General features: G+C 44.5%; 1 protein-coding gene across 3 annotated transcripts in view; it reads left to right on the top strand.

The window, feature by feature from the left end:
* Window positions 1-18437, top strand: part of LOC123830321 — a 118242-nt gene that overhangs the window by 41155 nt on the left and 58650 nt on the right. The window contains exon 4 of one of the 3 annotated variants that reach the window (XM_045856474.1): window positions 13967-15854. The exons of the other annotated variants lie outside the window; for them this stretch is intronic. Within the exon in view, the coding sequence (XP_045712430.1) occupies window positions 13967-14056 (90 nt within the window). The 3' untranslated portion in view covers window positions 14057-15854. Of the gene's footprint in view, window positions 1-13966; window positions 15855-18437 lie in introns of those variants that run through there. 3 annotated transcript variants of the gene reach the window in all.

Here is an 18437-nt window from a genome sequence, read left to right as displayed (position 1 = left end):
GGGTTGGCCTGTGATCACGGCAGGGGTCAGTCTGAGTCCACCCTGCCTTGTCATGGATCGCCTTTGAAAGCAAAATGAGCAACGGAGGGAGCCTCAGCAGCTGGAAAGTAGTTGCAGGGCCATTTCTCCTTTTCAAAAGAGCTAAACCCTGCTGCTAATAATGTCTATTATTAATGCTAATCATCATATTTGACACCTCTATTACCATAGAACATGCCAGCCTTCAAAGTTCCCAGGAGCAATAATTACTCCTCTCCGCTCCCCTATGAAAAAGGTAAGTGCGGGTCTGAGCACAGGGTAAGGAGCCATAAAGTCCTTAAAATGAGACTCCTTCTCTATGGCCTGGAGCAGAAAAAGGAGTAGGGCACCCAAAAGCCCCTTTCGGCTCCCGACTGTAAAAAGGGGAGGCAGATGAGGTAGGGAGGTAATTGTGGCCTCCCAGGTGTGCTGAGAGGTTTAATTAGAAGGTGTGAGGTTTGCTTTCATGAGGGAAAGGGCTGCTGAGCACTGCTTTTCCAGACTTCAAATTCCCCTTTTAGTGGACAGAACATCAGGGTTCGGGCAACAGTGCTGGGATGAGGGGCAGGCATGGGGACAGCAAACCTTCCCACCAGTTGGCACTCGTCTGGCTTAAAGAAGGCCAAGCCAGACCAAACTGCTTAGCTCTCTTAGGCCTGGAACTATCGGACAGGGAGGACCAAACCTCCTTATCTCTTTCTGTGCTGAAGTGCTCTCAGGACCTGGTAGGTCTTCAGCAGCTCAGAAAACCTTCCTAGGGCTTTGCTTGGCTCAAATATGACTTTACGTTTAGTTCTATGCCCTCACTCCCTGGCCTTCCCTCAAATGCATTTGTTCGGCCTTTACTGTATGAGAGGTTTTGTGCTAGGCAGTAGGGATACAACGGTGGAGAAACATGACCCCCAAGTTCATGGTTTGTTGAGAAAATGGAAGCAGAAATAAACGACTCCCATTTAGCGTGATGCACTTTGAGAGGGAAGTGCAGGGAACTGTGGGGGCCCAAAGGAAGGACATCCATCCAGGTTAGAGAGACAGGGAATGCTCTCTAGAGGGGTTCAGTCAGCCTATCCAGATTCATCCCACTGAGCCCCGTTCTCTGGAAAAGAAACAATCCAAACCACCCAGGCTCCTGTGTGCCACGGCCTCTTCTCCTGCAAGCCTACAGCTCTGAGTGCCTGTTCCAATTCTACAGCACTTCCAAACAACCCTTGTGTTTTGGGGCATCTCTTTAAGCATGGAGCTTTGTGTTCTGAATGAGAGAATGAATGACAGTAGCTACAATTCCTTACCTTTGATCACTGCTTAGCAGTTTACAGAGCACACCCACAGCCATCACCTCATTGTTCTCTCCCACAGGCCCATGTTACTAAGAGAGAACTCCAGCTCAGAGTTTAAGGGATGGGCCAGGTAACCAACTCATCGCACCCTGTCTTTTCCGTGGTATTCTGGATGCAGATGCACAAGGAGAGATGCATTAAGATCTAGGGTATGCCTGCTCTTTACCTGCTAAGTACTTCTCAAGTGTGGTTCCAATTAATCTTCACACCAGTCCAGTGAGAGTGGCTTCATATGACCCCCTTTTATAGATGAGCGAACTGAATCTCAAGAGGTAGGTCATTGGCCAGTGTCCCGCAGCTCATAAGGAATGGAGCTGGGGTTTCTGCTAGTGTGGGCTTGACCCCTAGCCTGTTCACACTTGGCTACACTATGATTTGATATTAACCTAGGTATTCAGGGCCAAGCAGATAGTAGGGCTTAGTAAAGGTTGGAAGTCTGATTTGTTCATTTGCCTTCTCTTTCTACCTCACTTCTTGTTCTCAGGGTGGGCATGTAGAGGTGAGGGGAGGAAGTTTTGTTCTGGGGTACTAGTTTCATGGACACTAAAGATACATCAGTCCTTGGTTGGTCACTTGTTCTTTTTTGCCCCCTGGAATGTGCCCAGTGAGGAAGAGGTTGTTAAGATGTCAGAAAATGACTACCCAAGGTGGATGGTTCCTTTCTATCCCCCTCCTCTCTAGGCTTGAGCGTGGTTGGGGCAGCTTCCCAGCAACCAGGAATACCTCTGCCAACCAGAGTATACATGCTCTTGGCCAGAGCCAGGGGCATGCTGTCCAGGCCTTTCCTTTGGGCCCCTGTTTTCCCAGTCTCCTTGCCAATCAGCACTCTTGGATCTATTTAATGACCTCTGTGTCTCTTAGAAGTCATGACTTCCTTTCTCATGTACCAGGGAATCTTCTGCTTGTCTTTATTCAATACCAGTGTCTGTGCCAGGCACCCACATGTCTCTGAGTGTGTAGAGTTGAACACTGCCTCTGCCCTTGAGGCATTCCCAGGCTGGGGGCCCTTGAACCCTCCACCTAGGGTGAAAAGGGTGGATGGAAAGAAGTCCAGAAGCTTGCAGGTTCATGGAGGAGAAGCACCTGAGCAGGCAGGGAAGACTTTGTGGGGAGTGATGCATAAGTTTGGTTTTAAAGGATGCAAAGGGATTCTCCAGGAAGGAATTAAATGAAGAGGGGTTTGTTTGTTTGTTTGTTTGTTTGTTTTTTATCCATTTATTGGTCCTCGTGTCCTGAAGAAATATACAGGTGTGTACGCACCCCCCACAGGACAACATCTAGTCATGGGAACAGCTTGAGTCCTATGCTGTGTGTAGCTTAGTTTCTTGTTTGTGAGCATCTCTACCTTCCTGACTAGTGTCGTGGTTCATAACTTTCTTCTTATCTTTGCGCATTTCCCCTGAACTTGTTCTGTTTTGACAGCCAGAGCTGGATTATTGCCTTCTGGCCCGACACTGGCCTTTTCATGCAGCCGGGAATCACAGTGGCACTTTTGGCAGGTGCGTCCTCTGCTGACTCACCCCAGGTTGCCTTGTCCCTGGAAGCCTTAGGCCTTATGCTTCAGGCTGTGCTGCTAAGTCACGTCTCCCCAGCTGTTTGCCGGAGCCACTGGTGTTAAGGAGTCTTGTCCAAGGCCTGACATTCAGGCTTGTGAAATTCTGCTGTGGGTACATTTAGTCCATCCATCAAGCCTGTCTGGAATCTTGGTTTTCTTTCTTAATACTTGCTAGCCTGTTTCCTAGCAGGATTTCCTCCCTGCCCATCCATTCAATAAACTACAGCTAGAAAAGCTTTTCAAAATGCCGTTTTCCTCATATTCCTTCTTAGTCTTAAATCCTTTTATCACTGCTAAATAGGAGAGTTCAAACTCATTACAGCACATACGACTCTTCATGATCTAGCACAATCGACTTTTTAGACTGTTTTTCATGCCCAAATAAGGATGATAATCACTTCTGTGTCATAGGACTTTTGTGAGGATTAAATGAGTTCATACTAGAAAAGTGCTTAGAACAGGTTTTGCAAGAATTGTGAGGGGTCTATGATCTTATGCCACTTGCAAACTAATAGGTCTGCCTGGCACAGTTTCATGACTGCTAAGTCAGACATGAGGATTGTATCACAGCAATATCAGTAGCCAGGGTATCAGTGTTTTCCTATAACCATTTCCTGAGCTCCAGTTCCTACAGGGCATCATGAAGAGGGTCAGATGACAACTGGGGTTGCATTAAGAAAAGAAGCCCTGAGCTCAAGTAACCCAGATTTTTTTAATAATGGGCTCTAAGCAAACCTGCCCTCTGATGGAGGGGGCTACTATCTCTATCTTCCAAGTCTGTTCCTATACAAGTAATCTCAAAAAGATGGTCCAAAACAAAGACAGTCAGTGCCTCTGCTCACAAAACGTCCAGAAATGCCAGACACCATGGTGAATTGTTTCCCCTAAGGGGCCACGTGTGTCGTTAAGTGCTATGTAAATGCTAGTCATACTGAGGATGATGGTGGTGGTGGTGTGTTCCCTTTGCTTCAGTGGGCTGGGTCTTCTCATCGACCCTGGAACATGACTTCTGCCCTCTGAGCCTTTACTTGTGCAGTTCCTCACATTTCCCTACCCTCTGCCCCTTTCTAAATACTCTGCACCCAGCTCTAGCTTCTCCAGTACAGCTCCCCGACCACCTCAATTCTAATGGAGCTCCTCTCTCTAAACTCTGACGGTGCCATTCGCTCCATTCTCTCAGCACTTAGCAAATACTGTTTCCCTCCCTCCAAGACCTTTGCGAGGCTCTTCCCTCCACCTGGAATTCCTGCTTCTCTCTCTTTAGATGAATTCCACCTCACTCTGTGTTTATCAGTTTAGAGGACACTTTCTCCCAGAAAAGTTTCCTGATCTCCCCTGGACCCAGCCTGGATTGGGGGCCTCCCTTTGCACTCATGGCATCAGTGGTGACCTCCAAGTGGCATTTCTCGTCTGGCTTTTCCTCAAGACTTGGAGATTCTGAAAGACCCTTGTGTGCCTGACACCTGCCCTAGTACCTGGCACACAGAGGCACTTAATTACCATTTACAATTGAATGAATGATTACATGAATGTATGAATACCCATATTACATATTCATGCAAATTTAACCAACAAGTCTAACCGTGTTGGAAGCTCCTGGAAAGTGTCCAATGGTCACAGACACTTCAGTGGGTGTTTAATATCTTTATTGATTGATGAGATAGGCAGTTAGTCACTACGTTCCCTTTCAGATGTGACAGTGTCACTGTGCTTTAAAGGATACCTGTGAGGCCATGCAGACTCGAGGATGTATAACATACATTGTCAAAGGTATTATTCATTCTGACTTTATAGAAGGGAAAATTCTGGTAAGCCTCCTCAAAGCAATTTAAAAACCATAAATTTCATGTTCCTCTAACTTAGTAAATATCAAACTCATTTTGTCCTTAATAGTCTACAAAATCAACACTAGTTTAAACTAATGGTCTGTTTATAGTGTTCATGGCAAGTTTCAAATTGCAAATGCATTTTTACAGTGGCTTTTGAAGGTTGATTTTGGAAAGAATGACAGAACAGTCACCATGAAACCTGGAGCTGAATTTGAGGCTCGCTCCCAGTTTTCCATAAAGTGATTAAATTATAGCAAGGAGTGGGAAAAGGTGGAAACTCAAACCAAGGGATTGAGTCCTGAGGACACACGTGGAGGCAGAGATCACAGTGATTAAAAACTAGCCCTCTGGGGGCAGAAGAGCCTGCATTTGAATTCTTCTCTTAAGTACTGAGCCTCAGTGTCTTCATTTGTAGAAGGAGGAAAACGGCACGCAGCATAAGATTATCCTGAGAATTAAGTGAGTTAACATGTGCTAAAAAAAATAAAACACCTGAGCACAGTGTGTGGCACGCAGTAAGCCTTTAAATGGTAGCTGTCATTATTATTATTGCTAATTTATAGTCAGAAAGACAGATTTGTGTCTCACCCCAGTCACTAACAGCTGTGTGCTGGGCATCTCAAGCCTAGAGACAAGAAAAGTTACTTAATTTCCCTAAACCTCAGTTTCCTTATAGATAAAGTAGGGACCATAATAATACCTGGATCATAGGGTTGATGTGATGATAAAGTGGCATATGATATGTAATGTGCTTTAGGAACGTATGGTGTATGGTAAGCACTCAGTAACTGTTAGGTAAAAAAATAATGTTAATAATAATTATTATTCCCTTAATCTCTTTTTCTTCATTTGTAAATCTGGGAATACTGGTGTTGTTACATGGTCATAAGAAATAGAAATATTTGCAAAGCACCTAACCCTGTGGCAGGCACATAATAAGTAGGTTCTCAGGAGATGGAAGCTATTGTTTCTAGACCCTCTTCCTGCCTCTGCCTGGTTTCCAGTTCTGGATCAATGGCTGCAGCAATTTTGATTTTGTAGGGGCTTCTCTGACAGCACTGGGTGGGGGTGAGGGGCACTGGGGGCTCACTGCAACCTGGAAGTGAACTTCCCTAATCAGCACAGCAGGATTCCAACAGCTGGTTCTACTTTGTAATCAATTGAAACCTCCTGGGCCCCTTGCTCTTTTTCTACAAGGAGCAAATGCCATCCCACAGCTAAGATTTAGAAATTTGCCACACCGTATCAGAAACAGATCCATTCTCCGGCAAGGTCAAGGTTCCCCAGACTGGGGCTCCAGCTCTGAAACCTCTGCAGCCTGCTTGGAGGCCTTGGAGGCTGAGCCTCTGGCCTGAGGTCAAGGCTGCCTGTGGTACTGTCAACAAGAATTGTCCTGGTGCTGGCTGACTAGGAACTGCCACCCAAACCGCCCAGATTTCCATTTCAAAGAGTGAGTCAAGTTCGGATGTGGAGAGCACGTTAAATAACAATTTTTAGGATATGAGTGTGAGAGTGCAGCAGCAAGAATGCGTTTGATTTGGAGAGGAACTGCTTCCTAAGTGCCCGCCTTATAATTTCTTCCATCTGTCTACATTCCTGGTGGGCCCTTGAGGCCTCTTTAGGGCCTCCAGAGTGGCTAGCTACCCTGGGTGCTGTAGGTACCAGAGGATGTTGGTTGAATGGCTGTTACTAATGCCTGGGGCTTGATGTGTCACCAGGTGAATGAATGAGCAGCAAGCTGAGATGGAGTCCCAATTCTGAGTTTGTTGGCTGTGTGACTTCAGGAAAATCTCTTGCTTTCTCTGAGCTTCCCTTTTCTCATTTGAAGAATGAGGGCTTGACTATATGCTCTTGAAGCTCTCTCATAGCACTTTGATTTTCTAATAACAAGTGATCACAGATGCTATGATTGCTCAATGAATGAAAAATAGCAACTGCCATTAATTAAGCTTTCATGCTACATACTTTATTGTATCAGTGAGTGGATTGAATGAGTGGATGCAAAGATCTGTTATCGCTTTCAGAAAAAGAGAGTAAAAAGAGTGGTAAAGTGATGTTTTGACCACCTATTAATTATTAGACACTATCCTAAATGCCTTAATACCTTGTTTTGTCCTCTTTTCAAATTGGTGGGTATTCTTACCACAATTTATAGGTGCTTAAAGGGATTAAATAACTTGTCACATAAGTAGTATAGCCAAGGATTTCAACCCACTTTGCATCTTGGAAAGGCTATATGAATCCAATTTCCTGCTGGATTTTGAACTCTTCTTCCTCAATGTTGCTGACAATCAGGAAGTGCTCAGGCCCCAGGAAATCCTGACTAACCACTGATTAAATGGATGAGGAGCATCTTAGTGATGTGCCTGGAGAGAGGCGGGGCTCTGCCCAGGGCACACTGTGCCTGTGAGGAGCGGGGGACATGGTGGAGCCCAAGCTCCTGAGTCTCCTGGCTTTCAGGCAGCAGTGTCTGCCCAGCACTCCTGACAGCCCAGCACATGAGCACATCTGGGTCAGCCCTGCTCTGTTTTTCTTCAGCAGAGGATTCAGTGATCAGGATAGCAAAAGGCACCTTGGTTCAGCTTCTGGAGAACAGAAAGAAGTGGCAAAAGGACTGGAAGTAGAAGGGGAGGAGAAGAAACAGGATCTAGAGGCTGGGCCCAACTGGACTGGGGCCTAGAATTACAGGAGGAGTCGTTTCCGCCTGGGGCAGGGCACCCCACCACTCCTGTTTCATGTACCTGGGTTGGTGGGTAAGCCTGGTGCCAGCCTGCAAGGACTTCTGGGAGGAGGCACATGCCTACTTTATAAACTGAGAGATGGACACCCACATGCCCTCACCTCCCACCCCCTTCCCCCAGGCTTTCCTCCCCACGGGGCAAGGCCTCCAGAAACACACAGACTTTACAGAATGTTGTGAAGCTAGTTCCAGAGAATCTGTCCTGGTGAGAGCAAGAAGACAGAGGGGTTGCTTGGATTCCTTGCTCCCATTCAAGAGGCTTTTCTGGCTGCAAGCACCTGAAATTTTGTTAGTCATGCTTTTATTAATTCAACAAATATTTGTCAAGCTCCTACTGTGATCCTGACATTTCTAGACAGTAGATATAAACTAGTGAACAAAAGAGAATTTATTACTGCCTTTGTGACACTAACAGTCTAATTAGAGGGTGGTGTGGAGGTAGGGGGCATTTTAGTTTCCTTTGGCTGCCATAACAAAGAGCCGAAAACTGGGTGTCATAAGATAGCAGAATTTTATTCTTTCACAGTTCTGGAGGCCACAAGTCTGAACCCAAGGAGTTGATGGAGTCGGTTCCTTCTGCACACTCTGAGGGAGATTCTGTTCCATGTCTCTCTCCCAGCTCCTGGTGGCTACTGGCCGTCCTCCGTTTCCTTGGCTTGTAGCTGCATCACTCCAATCTCTGCCTCCCTCTTCACATCACCTCTCTTCTGTGAGTCTTGTCTCCTTCTCTCTTCTCTTAGGACATTTAGTACTGGATTTAAAGCCCATGCTGATTGAGGACATCTCACTTCAAGATCCTTGTCTATGTCCTCAAAGACCCTTTTCCAAATAGTCACATTCACCAGCTTCCAGGTGGACATGTCTTTTGGAGGGGAGCATGCAATCCACTTGCAGGGGCAAAAATAAAATTAAATCAACATAACTGTATATTGTGGTGAGGGGGAAGAGAAAGTTGGAAAGTTGTGGAGCAGAGATAATACACCTACTGGATACTTAATTTCTCTGAACTTCACATTCTTTATGTGAAGAATGAGATTAATAATGCCTAAGTCACAAAGTTGATGCAAGAATTCGATTGCTTGAGTGTTAAATGCATAATTTTTGATTGAAAAAATGATGAACATGTTTCTGGCAAATAGTTATGTATTTTCCTCCTCTTCATTATTCTTCATTTGTTCATTCATCCATTCAGTGTGTTTTGAGACCTATTCTGCGCTAGACTTTTAAAAAAATTTTTTAATAGACTTTATTTATTTATTTTTAGAGAGAGGGAAAAGAGGGAGAGAGGGAGAGAAACATCAATGTGTGGTTGCCTCTCATGTGACCCCAACTGCGGGGACCTGGCCCACAACCTAGGCATGTGCCCTGGCTAGGAATTGAACTGGCAACCCTGTGTGGTTTGCAGGCAGGCACTTAATCCACTGAGCCAGACCAGCTTGACTTTTTTGGGGGAAGGGGGTCATGACTTTTTTTTTAATAGGCCCTGGGAATACTGCAGGGGATAATATAGACAGAAATTTGGTTCTCCCGTTGAGCTTGCATTCTCATCATTGTGATGGTTAACTTTATTTGTCAGCTTGACTGAGCCACAGGATGCCCAGATATTTGGTCAAACATTATTCTGAGTTTCTGACAGTGGTTTTCATTGAAATTCACATTTAAATCAGTAGACTGAGTAAAGCAGATTATTCTTCCTAATGTGGGTGGGCCTCATTCAATCAGGTGAAGGCCTGACTAGAACAAAAAGACTGACTCTCCCCTGAGTAAGAGAATTCTTCCTACTTGATGGTCTCTGAACTGAGACATCAGCTCTTTTCCTGCCTCGTGACTCAAACTGAAACATCAGCTCTTCCTGGGCCTGAGGCCTGCCAGCTTTCAGACTGGAACTCATCCCTTTGGCTCTCCTGATTCTCAGGCCTTCAGACTCAGATTGGAATTAAACTGTTGGCCTTCCTAGGTTTCCAGTTTGCTGACTGTAGACCTTGGGACTTCTCAGCCTCTGTAATCATATGAAACAATGTCTTTTAATCTCCTTCTCTCATTCTGTTTCTCTGTATACCCTGACAAATGCAGTAATCATAATCGCCATAATCTTATTTGTATCTGTCTAGCACCTTCTTCATCTGTTATCTTTTTTTATTCGCAAAACAACATTGAGGCAGAGCAAACACTGTGAAAACCCTCATTTTACTGAGGAAGAAACTGAGGCCTAGGAAGGATTCCCTTTAATTGACTGGGTCTGTTCCCGCCCCCCCCCCCCCCCCCCAGGAGAAACATCCTCAGGTCACTGAAGCCAGAGGACATGTAGGAAGTTGGATGAAAGGTTATGCTGAAGCCATGTTTTCTAAATCTCTTTAGAAAGACAGCAGAACTTCAATTATTACTATTATCGTTTTTCTTTTTGTGTCTAGGGTAGAAAAACAACTACTCTCCTCTCTGATTTTTAATGTAGCACTCATCATCAATTAGGAATCTCTTAAGATTCCCTCAGGGGGAAATAAGAGACTGCAAAACTGTGGGCTAGGAAAATTTTGTGAAATATATATGCAAGATCTTTAAGAAAAGCTTCAACTGGACATAAAAAAAAGCCTAATGGGTCATGGAGACTCTGGTTTAAAAGGATTTTAGAATTTATCAATTCCAGCCCCTTCTTTATGCAGCAAGAGTACTGAAGCCCAGAGGGCAACTGGCTTCCCAAAGTTCACAGTGGAAAAGGAATATATTGACATTATTGCTCAGATAATTGACTTCCAATCCAGTGCTCTGTTCGTTATTTTATGCTTAGGCAGTAAATGCAAAGACTGCCTTCTCCCTTGCCCCCAGCTCTTGGGGTCATTTCATGCCAGCCCTGTGGAGTGGGGATGGAATAGTAGTGGGAAGTGTGTTCATACTCCCTCCTGTTTTCTCTACGTTCTTTGCTCACAGATGACCTTTTAAAATGCAGGATACCACTGGTGTCCCTGCATCTGTAAGTAAAATATTTTGGAGTCAGATAGACTTAGGTTTCAATCCCAGCTTAGGCAAATTCTGTGACATCTCAGACATCAGTGTCTTCATCCACTAAATAGACCAATGTACCACTCTAATTTTCACATGGAGAATAAATAAGATAATGCATGTATGACACTCAATACAATGCCTAAAATAGCAAGCGCTCAAAACCACTACCAGTTATTATTAGGGTGAAATCTAGCATCAAGAGATCTGAGTGGGGGGAAAGTAGGCGAAGACCATATGCTAGGTCTTCAAGGCTAAGTTCAAGGCTGCTTCCTATGTCCACTCCAGCTAGCAGTGAGTGCATTCTCCTCTGAATTTAAAGTCATTTTGTTGGCCTTTCATGACATGCCACACATGTTGTCTTGCATTGTCCCTGTATCACCATGGGAAGCTTCTTTCTTCTCTAGCCCAGGCTTTTCTATCTGTAACATGGAGGGTGGGGAAGGGAGAGTGCCTCCCTCAGAGGGGTTTTGAGGATTTAAACAATTCTGAGAGTGCTTGGCAACGGAGAATAATTAAACAAACTCTCATTCATTCATTCACATGTTTATCAAGGAAAAGCTGCTGTGTGCTTCGCATTGTACTTGATGTTGAGAAAACATTGGCAAATAAGACCCTGTCTCTGTCTCCTAGGACTTTACAGTTAAGTGCATTTCAATGTATGAGATGACGATGATGGTGATTTTAATAATTATTGTCATCAAATTTTGGGGATAGATGAAAGCTATTAGATGTCAGGAACCTTCCTGAATATTAATGTAATGATATAACATATCAAGGGTCAAATCAGAAATGACACAAATGAAGCTCTCGGAATATGATCACTCAATTTCCCTGCTTAAGGTTCTTCAGTGGCTCCAGGGATAAAATCTTAGCTTTTGAAGCAGGGCATTTTTTTGAGGTTCTTCTTCATGTGAGCAATGTATCATTGCTCAGCCCTCTGTAAATCTCACTTTGTGCTCCAGCCACACAAAACTCCATTTAGATTTCTCATACCATCATTCTTTTCCTCGTGCTGTTAACTCTGTAATTCCCCATTCTTCCTCTTCTTAACAAACCCTTGCTTTCCCTGTAAGACACCACCTCTTCTAGGACCCTCTCTGTGACTCATTAGGGAGGGCCAAATACCTGTGTGCTCAGTGGCTTTCTGTGAGTACTTCCATTAAAGTGGCAAATGCTGCCATTTGTACTTTTGTCTGTATCCCTGATAGATTCAATCCTCTCTGCCAGTGACTCTATGTTCCTGACATTCAACACAGAACTAGGGACAGAAGGGCTTAGTGTGTGTTGGTAGAATTAATGAGTGTCATTCATCATTTATTCTTTGCTACCTTCTCAAGACTTGGGTTGAATACATTAATCAAGCATCCATTCAAAGTGGGTTAGGAAACAGAAATTGCTTTCCATGATGAGGAGTTGGATTTTTACCTAAGGCCTCTTGAAGCCTTCTGAATCTGTTGCCACCATAGAGTTGGGTATGGATTCCTGGGATATCAAGGGAAGCTGGAGCCTGTGAAAGGAGGGAGACTTTGAGACTCCTCTCTGTCCCAAGAGGGTTCAGAAGTGATTCTCAGTGTTGTCAATGTCAGGAGAGGAGAGGACGGCCGCATCTCACCAAGGGTTTGCAGTCCTACACTGAGGATGTTCAGCCTGTTGTCTAAGGAGTACCTTCTTTAACTTAATTTTCTCCTGGGATCCCCATGGCATAATTCAAATAATTTGCACTGCAGGGATCAGAAAGACTGGACTGGAATCCTGGTTATTCCATTTGCTGGTTGTATGACTTGGGTACCCAGCTGAGTCTTGGTAGGATGCCCACCTCACATCGTGGTGGAACAGGCTTACTGGGATGACATCTGTACTGTGTAGCCCGACGTCCAGTCCCCATACACATCCAATGACGGTGAGTTCTCATCCTTCCCTATCAGGAACACTCACTCTGAACGTGCTTCCAATAGTTACCACTTGACTAGCCATGTTGGAGCCAGGAAGATGTTTCTTGAAATCTGGTAGCAAGAACAATGACACCAGAGCTTGTAGTATGTGGAGTGTTACTATGGACCAGGCGCTGTCCTAGGTGCTTATACACATGATTTCTTACAGTAGCCCTATGGAGAGGTACTATTGTTATCCATACTGTTAATCCTAATTTTCAGAGGAGGACACTGGGCACAGAGAGGATACTAATCTAATCTTGCCTATGAATATACAGCTGGTAAGTAGGGAGGCAGGAATTCTGCTTCCAGAGCTCCACAGTACTAATAGAGCAGGTGGACCACTCACACTTAGCTAGTTGGAGATTTTGGTGAATAATAGCTAACAAGTCACTATGGCTAGCCATACCAAGCCGCTACAGTCTCAGCCTGAAGCAAAGAAACTTGGACTTCTAGAAAGTTTGTGGAGGTCACATTATCACCAAGTATCTAATTTCCAATACCTTTTGAAATGTTAAAAACACTTCAAGGTACCCCTCTCTCAATGCCTTTATCACCTTCCCAGACCCTTTGAGTCCAGGGGTCTGAGGTTGGAAACCCAATGTAACTTAACCTTCCTGTGAAGAAGAACAGAGAAACGGGAGGGGGGAATGGTGGGGTGGGGAGGGCAGTTATAATCAAAGTACTAATTATCACATTTAGCTTACATATAATAAGCAACACATTTTATTAAAAACAACATGCTAAAATTTACCAATAACTTTCCTTGTAATGACTCATGGTGCCCATAGTAATAATAATAATAATAACAACAACAATAATAATTTGATGCTAATAATAATAACCAAGATTCATTGAGAACATTGATACTTTATTAGGCCATTTTTAAATAATACTCTTCACAAAAATGAGAGATGTGTATTTTCTCTGGTTTACAAATGAGGAAGCAGGTTCATACATTACCTCACTTAATCTCTGTCACAACTTTTTCAGGTTGGTTCTTTTATGATTCCCATAACAGATGAGGAAACTGAAGCTCAGGGAGGCTAAGAAGCTTGCCCAAGTTCACACAGTGAATTGGAGGCAGAGCTGGTTCTCAAACCCAGATTTTTCTGACTCAAAAGTCTGGGTTTTGAAAAACTGCTAAAGTTCTCAAAATAACCCATGCAGTGGGCAAATATCACTCCCCTTTTGCAGTGGGAAAACAGAGATAATGGGAGGAGGGAACAGCTTACCTAACATTCTCTCAGCTTCCCTGGGCTCTCTGGATCATAATGCCTAGTACATAATGCAAAGCACATAAGGGCTTTAGAGCAGCTGGTGCTTAGCACAGTACTGGGACCTAGTGAACTATCAGTAAATGATCACTGCTGTCATTTTCAGCGTGGGAGTTGAGCAGCCCACAGCCTTGGACACACACCTGGTACCTGTGTCCTGGGCTGTCTGCATTCTGTTTTATGCCAGCTTGTGCTCAGCCCACAGGAGTTTTCTATCATTTCCACTCAATGCGCACTGATGACACATCACCCTGATAAAAGCCACCTGTGTCCTTGCAGGGAAAGTGTCCCTTTGTGGGAGGCATGTCTGAATGGATGTGGCCTGGAAGAGACCCTTGGAGCAGAGGCCCAGCCCCTGACTCACACTGAGCTGTCCCCCATCTGGCTGAGATTGGCCCTGGAGCCGCCCACTACTCCAGCACCCGCCGTCTTCTTGGCAGAGACCTCCGGCGGCAGGCTTTGGACTCCAGGCTGCAGAATTACTCACTCACTGATTCTTCCGCTGGCATCTGCTAGTATCCAGGAAGAGGGCTTTGTATTCTCTCTTTCTCACTCAGCTTTTTCCCTGTGCCCTTTATTGGGTGAATTGCTGGAGCCAGAGTTGGATTGCTCTCCCCTTTCCTCTGAGGACCAGGATCCCGCAAGAATCATCTCTGCACTTGAAAGGCTGGGGAGAAGTCAAACATCAGTTCTGGCTCTGTGCCTCTGGAGGAAGACTTAGTCACTTGGTTACCATTGGCTGAAATGGATCAGAGATGTCACGGGGAGGAAATGCACTTCCTATGAGTTAGCAGAGAATGGTCTTCAAAGAAAAAATGGCCTTTTTATCACACAGAGAAAGTTAGTGGCAAATTAATTTCCTCTTCTGAGAGTTCTGACTCAGATCCCCTAAATGCTGCTGTTAGCTGGTCCTTTCCACTCAGCACACAGAAATCATGGGAGGCATGTGACAAAAATATAGAGCTGGGGGGAAGGAAAATTAGACGTTTTATACACATCGTCTCATTTTATTCCCACAATGACCTAATGTCATTGTCTTCACTTTTCAAGAGTTAACAATATGAAACTCAGAGTGGTGTCTGAATTTATCCTTGCCTGTCCAAGGTCACACAGTACATGGCAGAGCCGACATATGGACCAAGTCTGTCTAATGCCAAAGTCACAGTAGGGGAAGCAGCTCTTCTGTCTCCTTCTCTCCGTTTCCTTTTTCCTTTCTTCCATTTGTCACCTACACCTTCCAAAGAGTCAGAGATTTCCCCAAAGGATTAGATAACACATAGCACAGTGCCTTGCATACAGTAGGTGCTCAATAAATGATTCTGAATTTCTGTGCCATGCCTTTTAAAAGTGTTTGCATTTTCAAAAGGGACTCCTGGAAAAAATAATAGCCAACACCCCCAACTAAATGGTGAATATCTAATGCAGGGGATCTTGAGCGTGGCGATTCTTCCCTCTTGCTCCCCTCCTTTGTCTTGTGTTTTCTCTCTCTTTCAAAACAAACACTGGCACTAATCTAAGTGCTTTATAAATATTTGCTGATTTAATCCTCCTTACCACTGTATGAAGTAGGTACTATTATTATTAGTGGTATGTCATTTTGCAAATAAGTAAATGGTGCACACAGAGAGGGGCTTGGTTTTCTGCCTAGGAACACACCACTTATTGGTGGTGCTAGAGTTTGAAGGTGGACAGTGAGGCTCTTCAACCACTGCCAGTGCACTATGCAGCCTGTCCAGGTGGGGATAGCTTCCTGGAGCCACTTCCATCCCTCACACGCACCTGACATTGAATGGTTTCCAAGGTATGTTCACATGTCTCATTGCATTTGATCCTCACCACCCTCTGTGAACTAAGGCCCATTATTCCCATTTATAGCAGAGGAAACCCAAGCTCCAAGAATGTAAGTAGCTTGCTCAAGGTCATACAACTGGTAAGCTGGCAGAGCTTGGGAGGTGAACTAATTTGTAGCCCATTTATTTCCATGAATGAGGCTGGTGTTGAGGAATTGGAGCTGACCAGAACAAAGACAAAGCATTGAGCAGGAAAAAAAATTGCTCAATGTGCCCATTTTTTTTCTTGACAATCGGACAGGGAAAATGTGTGTGTGTATGTAATAGTCATAAAGTATTCCTCAGACCTTGAGGTTTTAATAAAATGTGAAAATAGTTTTTACCAGCACCCTCCTTTCCCTCTTGGTTTTTAGGCTCTGCATAATTTAAGGAAATGTAATCCATATGTTTGATTATTCATACCTCCATCATCAGAAAATATTGTTGATTCTTTGAGGAGTGTTTGATGTTCTGGAAGACTTTGACTAGGGGCAGTAGAGAAGAGAGAAGAACTTTTTTTAAAAAGCATTCTTCCTTTTTCTACTTTCATTTTCCTTGGAGAACACTTTATGGTATTTCACTGGGCAATGAATGAGTGGTCACTAGAATATTCCACGTTTTCCTGTAGATTTTAAACACAACAGTGAGTCCAGGGATGCAGTTCTCAGTCTTAGGGCTCTTACGTGGAGAAGAGGGGCATTAATATCTGTGGAATTCCTACCATGTGCAGACACTTTACCTCCAATGTCTTATGCAGTGTTCACAACATCCCTGGGAGGAGGTGCCATTGGTTCCATTCCATAGAAGAGGGGAATGAGGCTGTGAAGCCAGGAAGTGGTCCAGCTGGAATGCAAATCTAGGTTTGCCTGACCCCAAAGCTGTGGTCCTCATACCTTTCAGCTTCTTTGAGAGAATACAAGGGTGTTTGCCACACAATCAACACATTACCCAATTTCATTACATTATCATCCCTCTACCGCTAACTAGCCTCTGTACCCAAATCACTTCTTCTCAGGAACCCTTGCTCACCTTTATAGGTAGTGAGAGCTAAGGGTTTGAATTCTGTGTCTGCATTCATTGAGCATCTACAGTGTGCTGGGTGCTAGGTGCATGGAGGGACTGACATGAACCAGACAAGTCCCCTCCCCTCTGGAACTAAAGCAAGTTGGGCTGGTTGATGTGCCCCCAACACTGACAACCCTTCTAAAGCACGACCACCTCCTCAAAGAGGTTGTCCATCTAAAGAAACCCTTCAGTGACACTCTGTCATTTCAATCTGTTATAATTTGCAACACAGCACATTTTACAACATCGTTCTTCTTTTTCTATGTTTTCGTTTATTATCTATCTCCACCATCCTCTCCTTCCCTCTAAAAGTGTAACAGTTCCTGGCATGTAGAAGGAAGGCACCTAAGAAATATTTTTTGGAGGGAAGCATGTCTTATTTATCACTGCATCCCTAGGCCCTAAGACAGCCTAGGGATTTAATAATAATACTATCCAGTATTTACTGAGTGCTTATCACATATCAACCACTGTTTGAAGGATTTTACATGTATTATCTCAGCCTTGTAAAAAACCATTGAGGTAGTTACAACTATTATTCCAATTTTACAAATGAGGAAACTGAGGCACAGATAGGCCAAGGTCCCCCAGCTAGCAAAAGTGGGACAGTTTAAAACCCACACAGTCTTGCCCCTAGAGCTGGACCTCTTATCCATGATTTGAAGTGTTTGATGAATATATGAATGATTGGGAGAACTATAGTGAAGCAGCATATGGAGTCTTGAAGGCATGGTGGAAGTGATGTGCTAAGTGTAGAGCATAGAATCAATGCATTGTAACTGACACAATCAAACATTTTGGAGAAGTTGACAATGAAGCTTAGCCTTAGCTAAGACTGAGGAAAGGACAACTTATGCCTAGAGACAAGGGAGGGGTGAGAAAGAGTGGGAAATAAGGCTAGGAAGGAGGGGGCCCGATAGTGGAGAGTTTTGAATGTCAGGCCAACAGATGTGGCCTTGATGGTGTGGGAATGATGTACCACAGAAGGTTTCCACCCAGAGAATACCATGATCTTTATCCTAGGTCTTTATCCTTGTGTTTGAGCTGCAGGTTCAGATTGCATATTGCATCTCATTTAATTGTCCAAGTCCTCCCTGGAGGTCCAAAGTGCTATTCCCATTTTACAGATGACTGTGGATGCCCAGACAGTTGAACTTCCCCCAGTTTATCAGCTATCAAATTTCAGCACTAGGGCTCTAATTCCCGTCTGCCCAGACTTTTCCACTACAGAGTAGGTGACCATTCCCACAACTCCAGGAAGAAAGGAATGATGCCACCAGGCCCACTTCAACTTCCTGAGGGAAAGGAGGAATATTCCCTGGTCACTGCTCCTTTCTCAACATTTAGGCCGCTTCCAGGGAAGAGCGTTTGTGCTGTGGAGGGAGGAGTGGGAGGGTGGGGATGGTGAGGCAGGCTGGAGCATTATGGAGAGAAAGCCTTGTGGAGGAGGGGAAGATGGGTGGCCGGGAAGAGAGACAACAAATTGTTTCTGGATGGAATTTTCCAGACAGGGCCTCAGTCAGAGAACAAATGTGCCTTCTGAATTTTCACTCTAATTGTTATTGACCTTTAGTGCGATGAGCAGAATTACTCTCCCCTACCCCTCCACCCCCACCCTTTTTTACAAAATAATTTTCCCTGACTTTTCAGAAATGAAGTTTGGCCAGCCCAGCCCTGACTGCCGGCTGTGGGAAAACAATGCGTCTCCTTATGGCCCCAAACAGAGCATTCGCAATTAATCCATTGATCTCAGTAGAAAACCCTATTGTATCAGGGTCTGCCAGGAGAAAGCTGCATCCTGCCCCTCTCCCACCCTGCACAGAATGCTCATTGAAGTCAGCCCCCAAATTGATGGC

Source organism: Phyllostomus hastatus, unplaced genomic scaffold (genome assembly GCF_019186645.2).
Source record: "Phyllostomus hastatus isolate PE091 unplaced genomic scaffold, TTU_PhHast_1.1 phas_contig_147, whole genome shotgun sequence".
Classification (NCBI taxonomy): domain Eukaryota; kingdom Metazoa; phylum Chordata; class Mammalia; order Chiroptera; family Phyllostomidae; genus Phyllostomus; species Phyllostomus hastatus.
The sequence above is the reverse complement of the archived record's forward strand: the minus strand, read 5'-3'. Positions and strand labels throughout refer to the sequence as shown.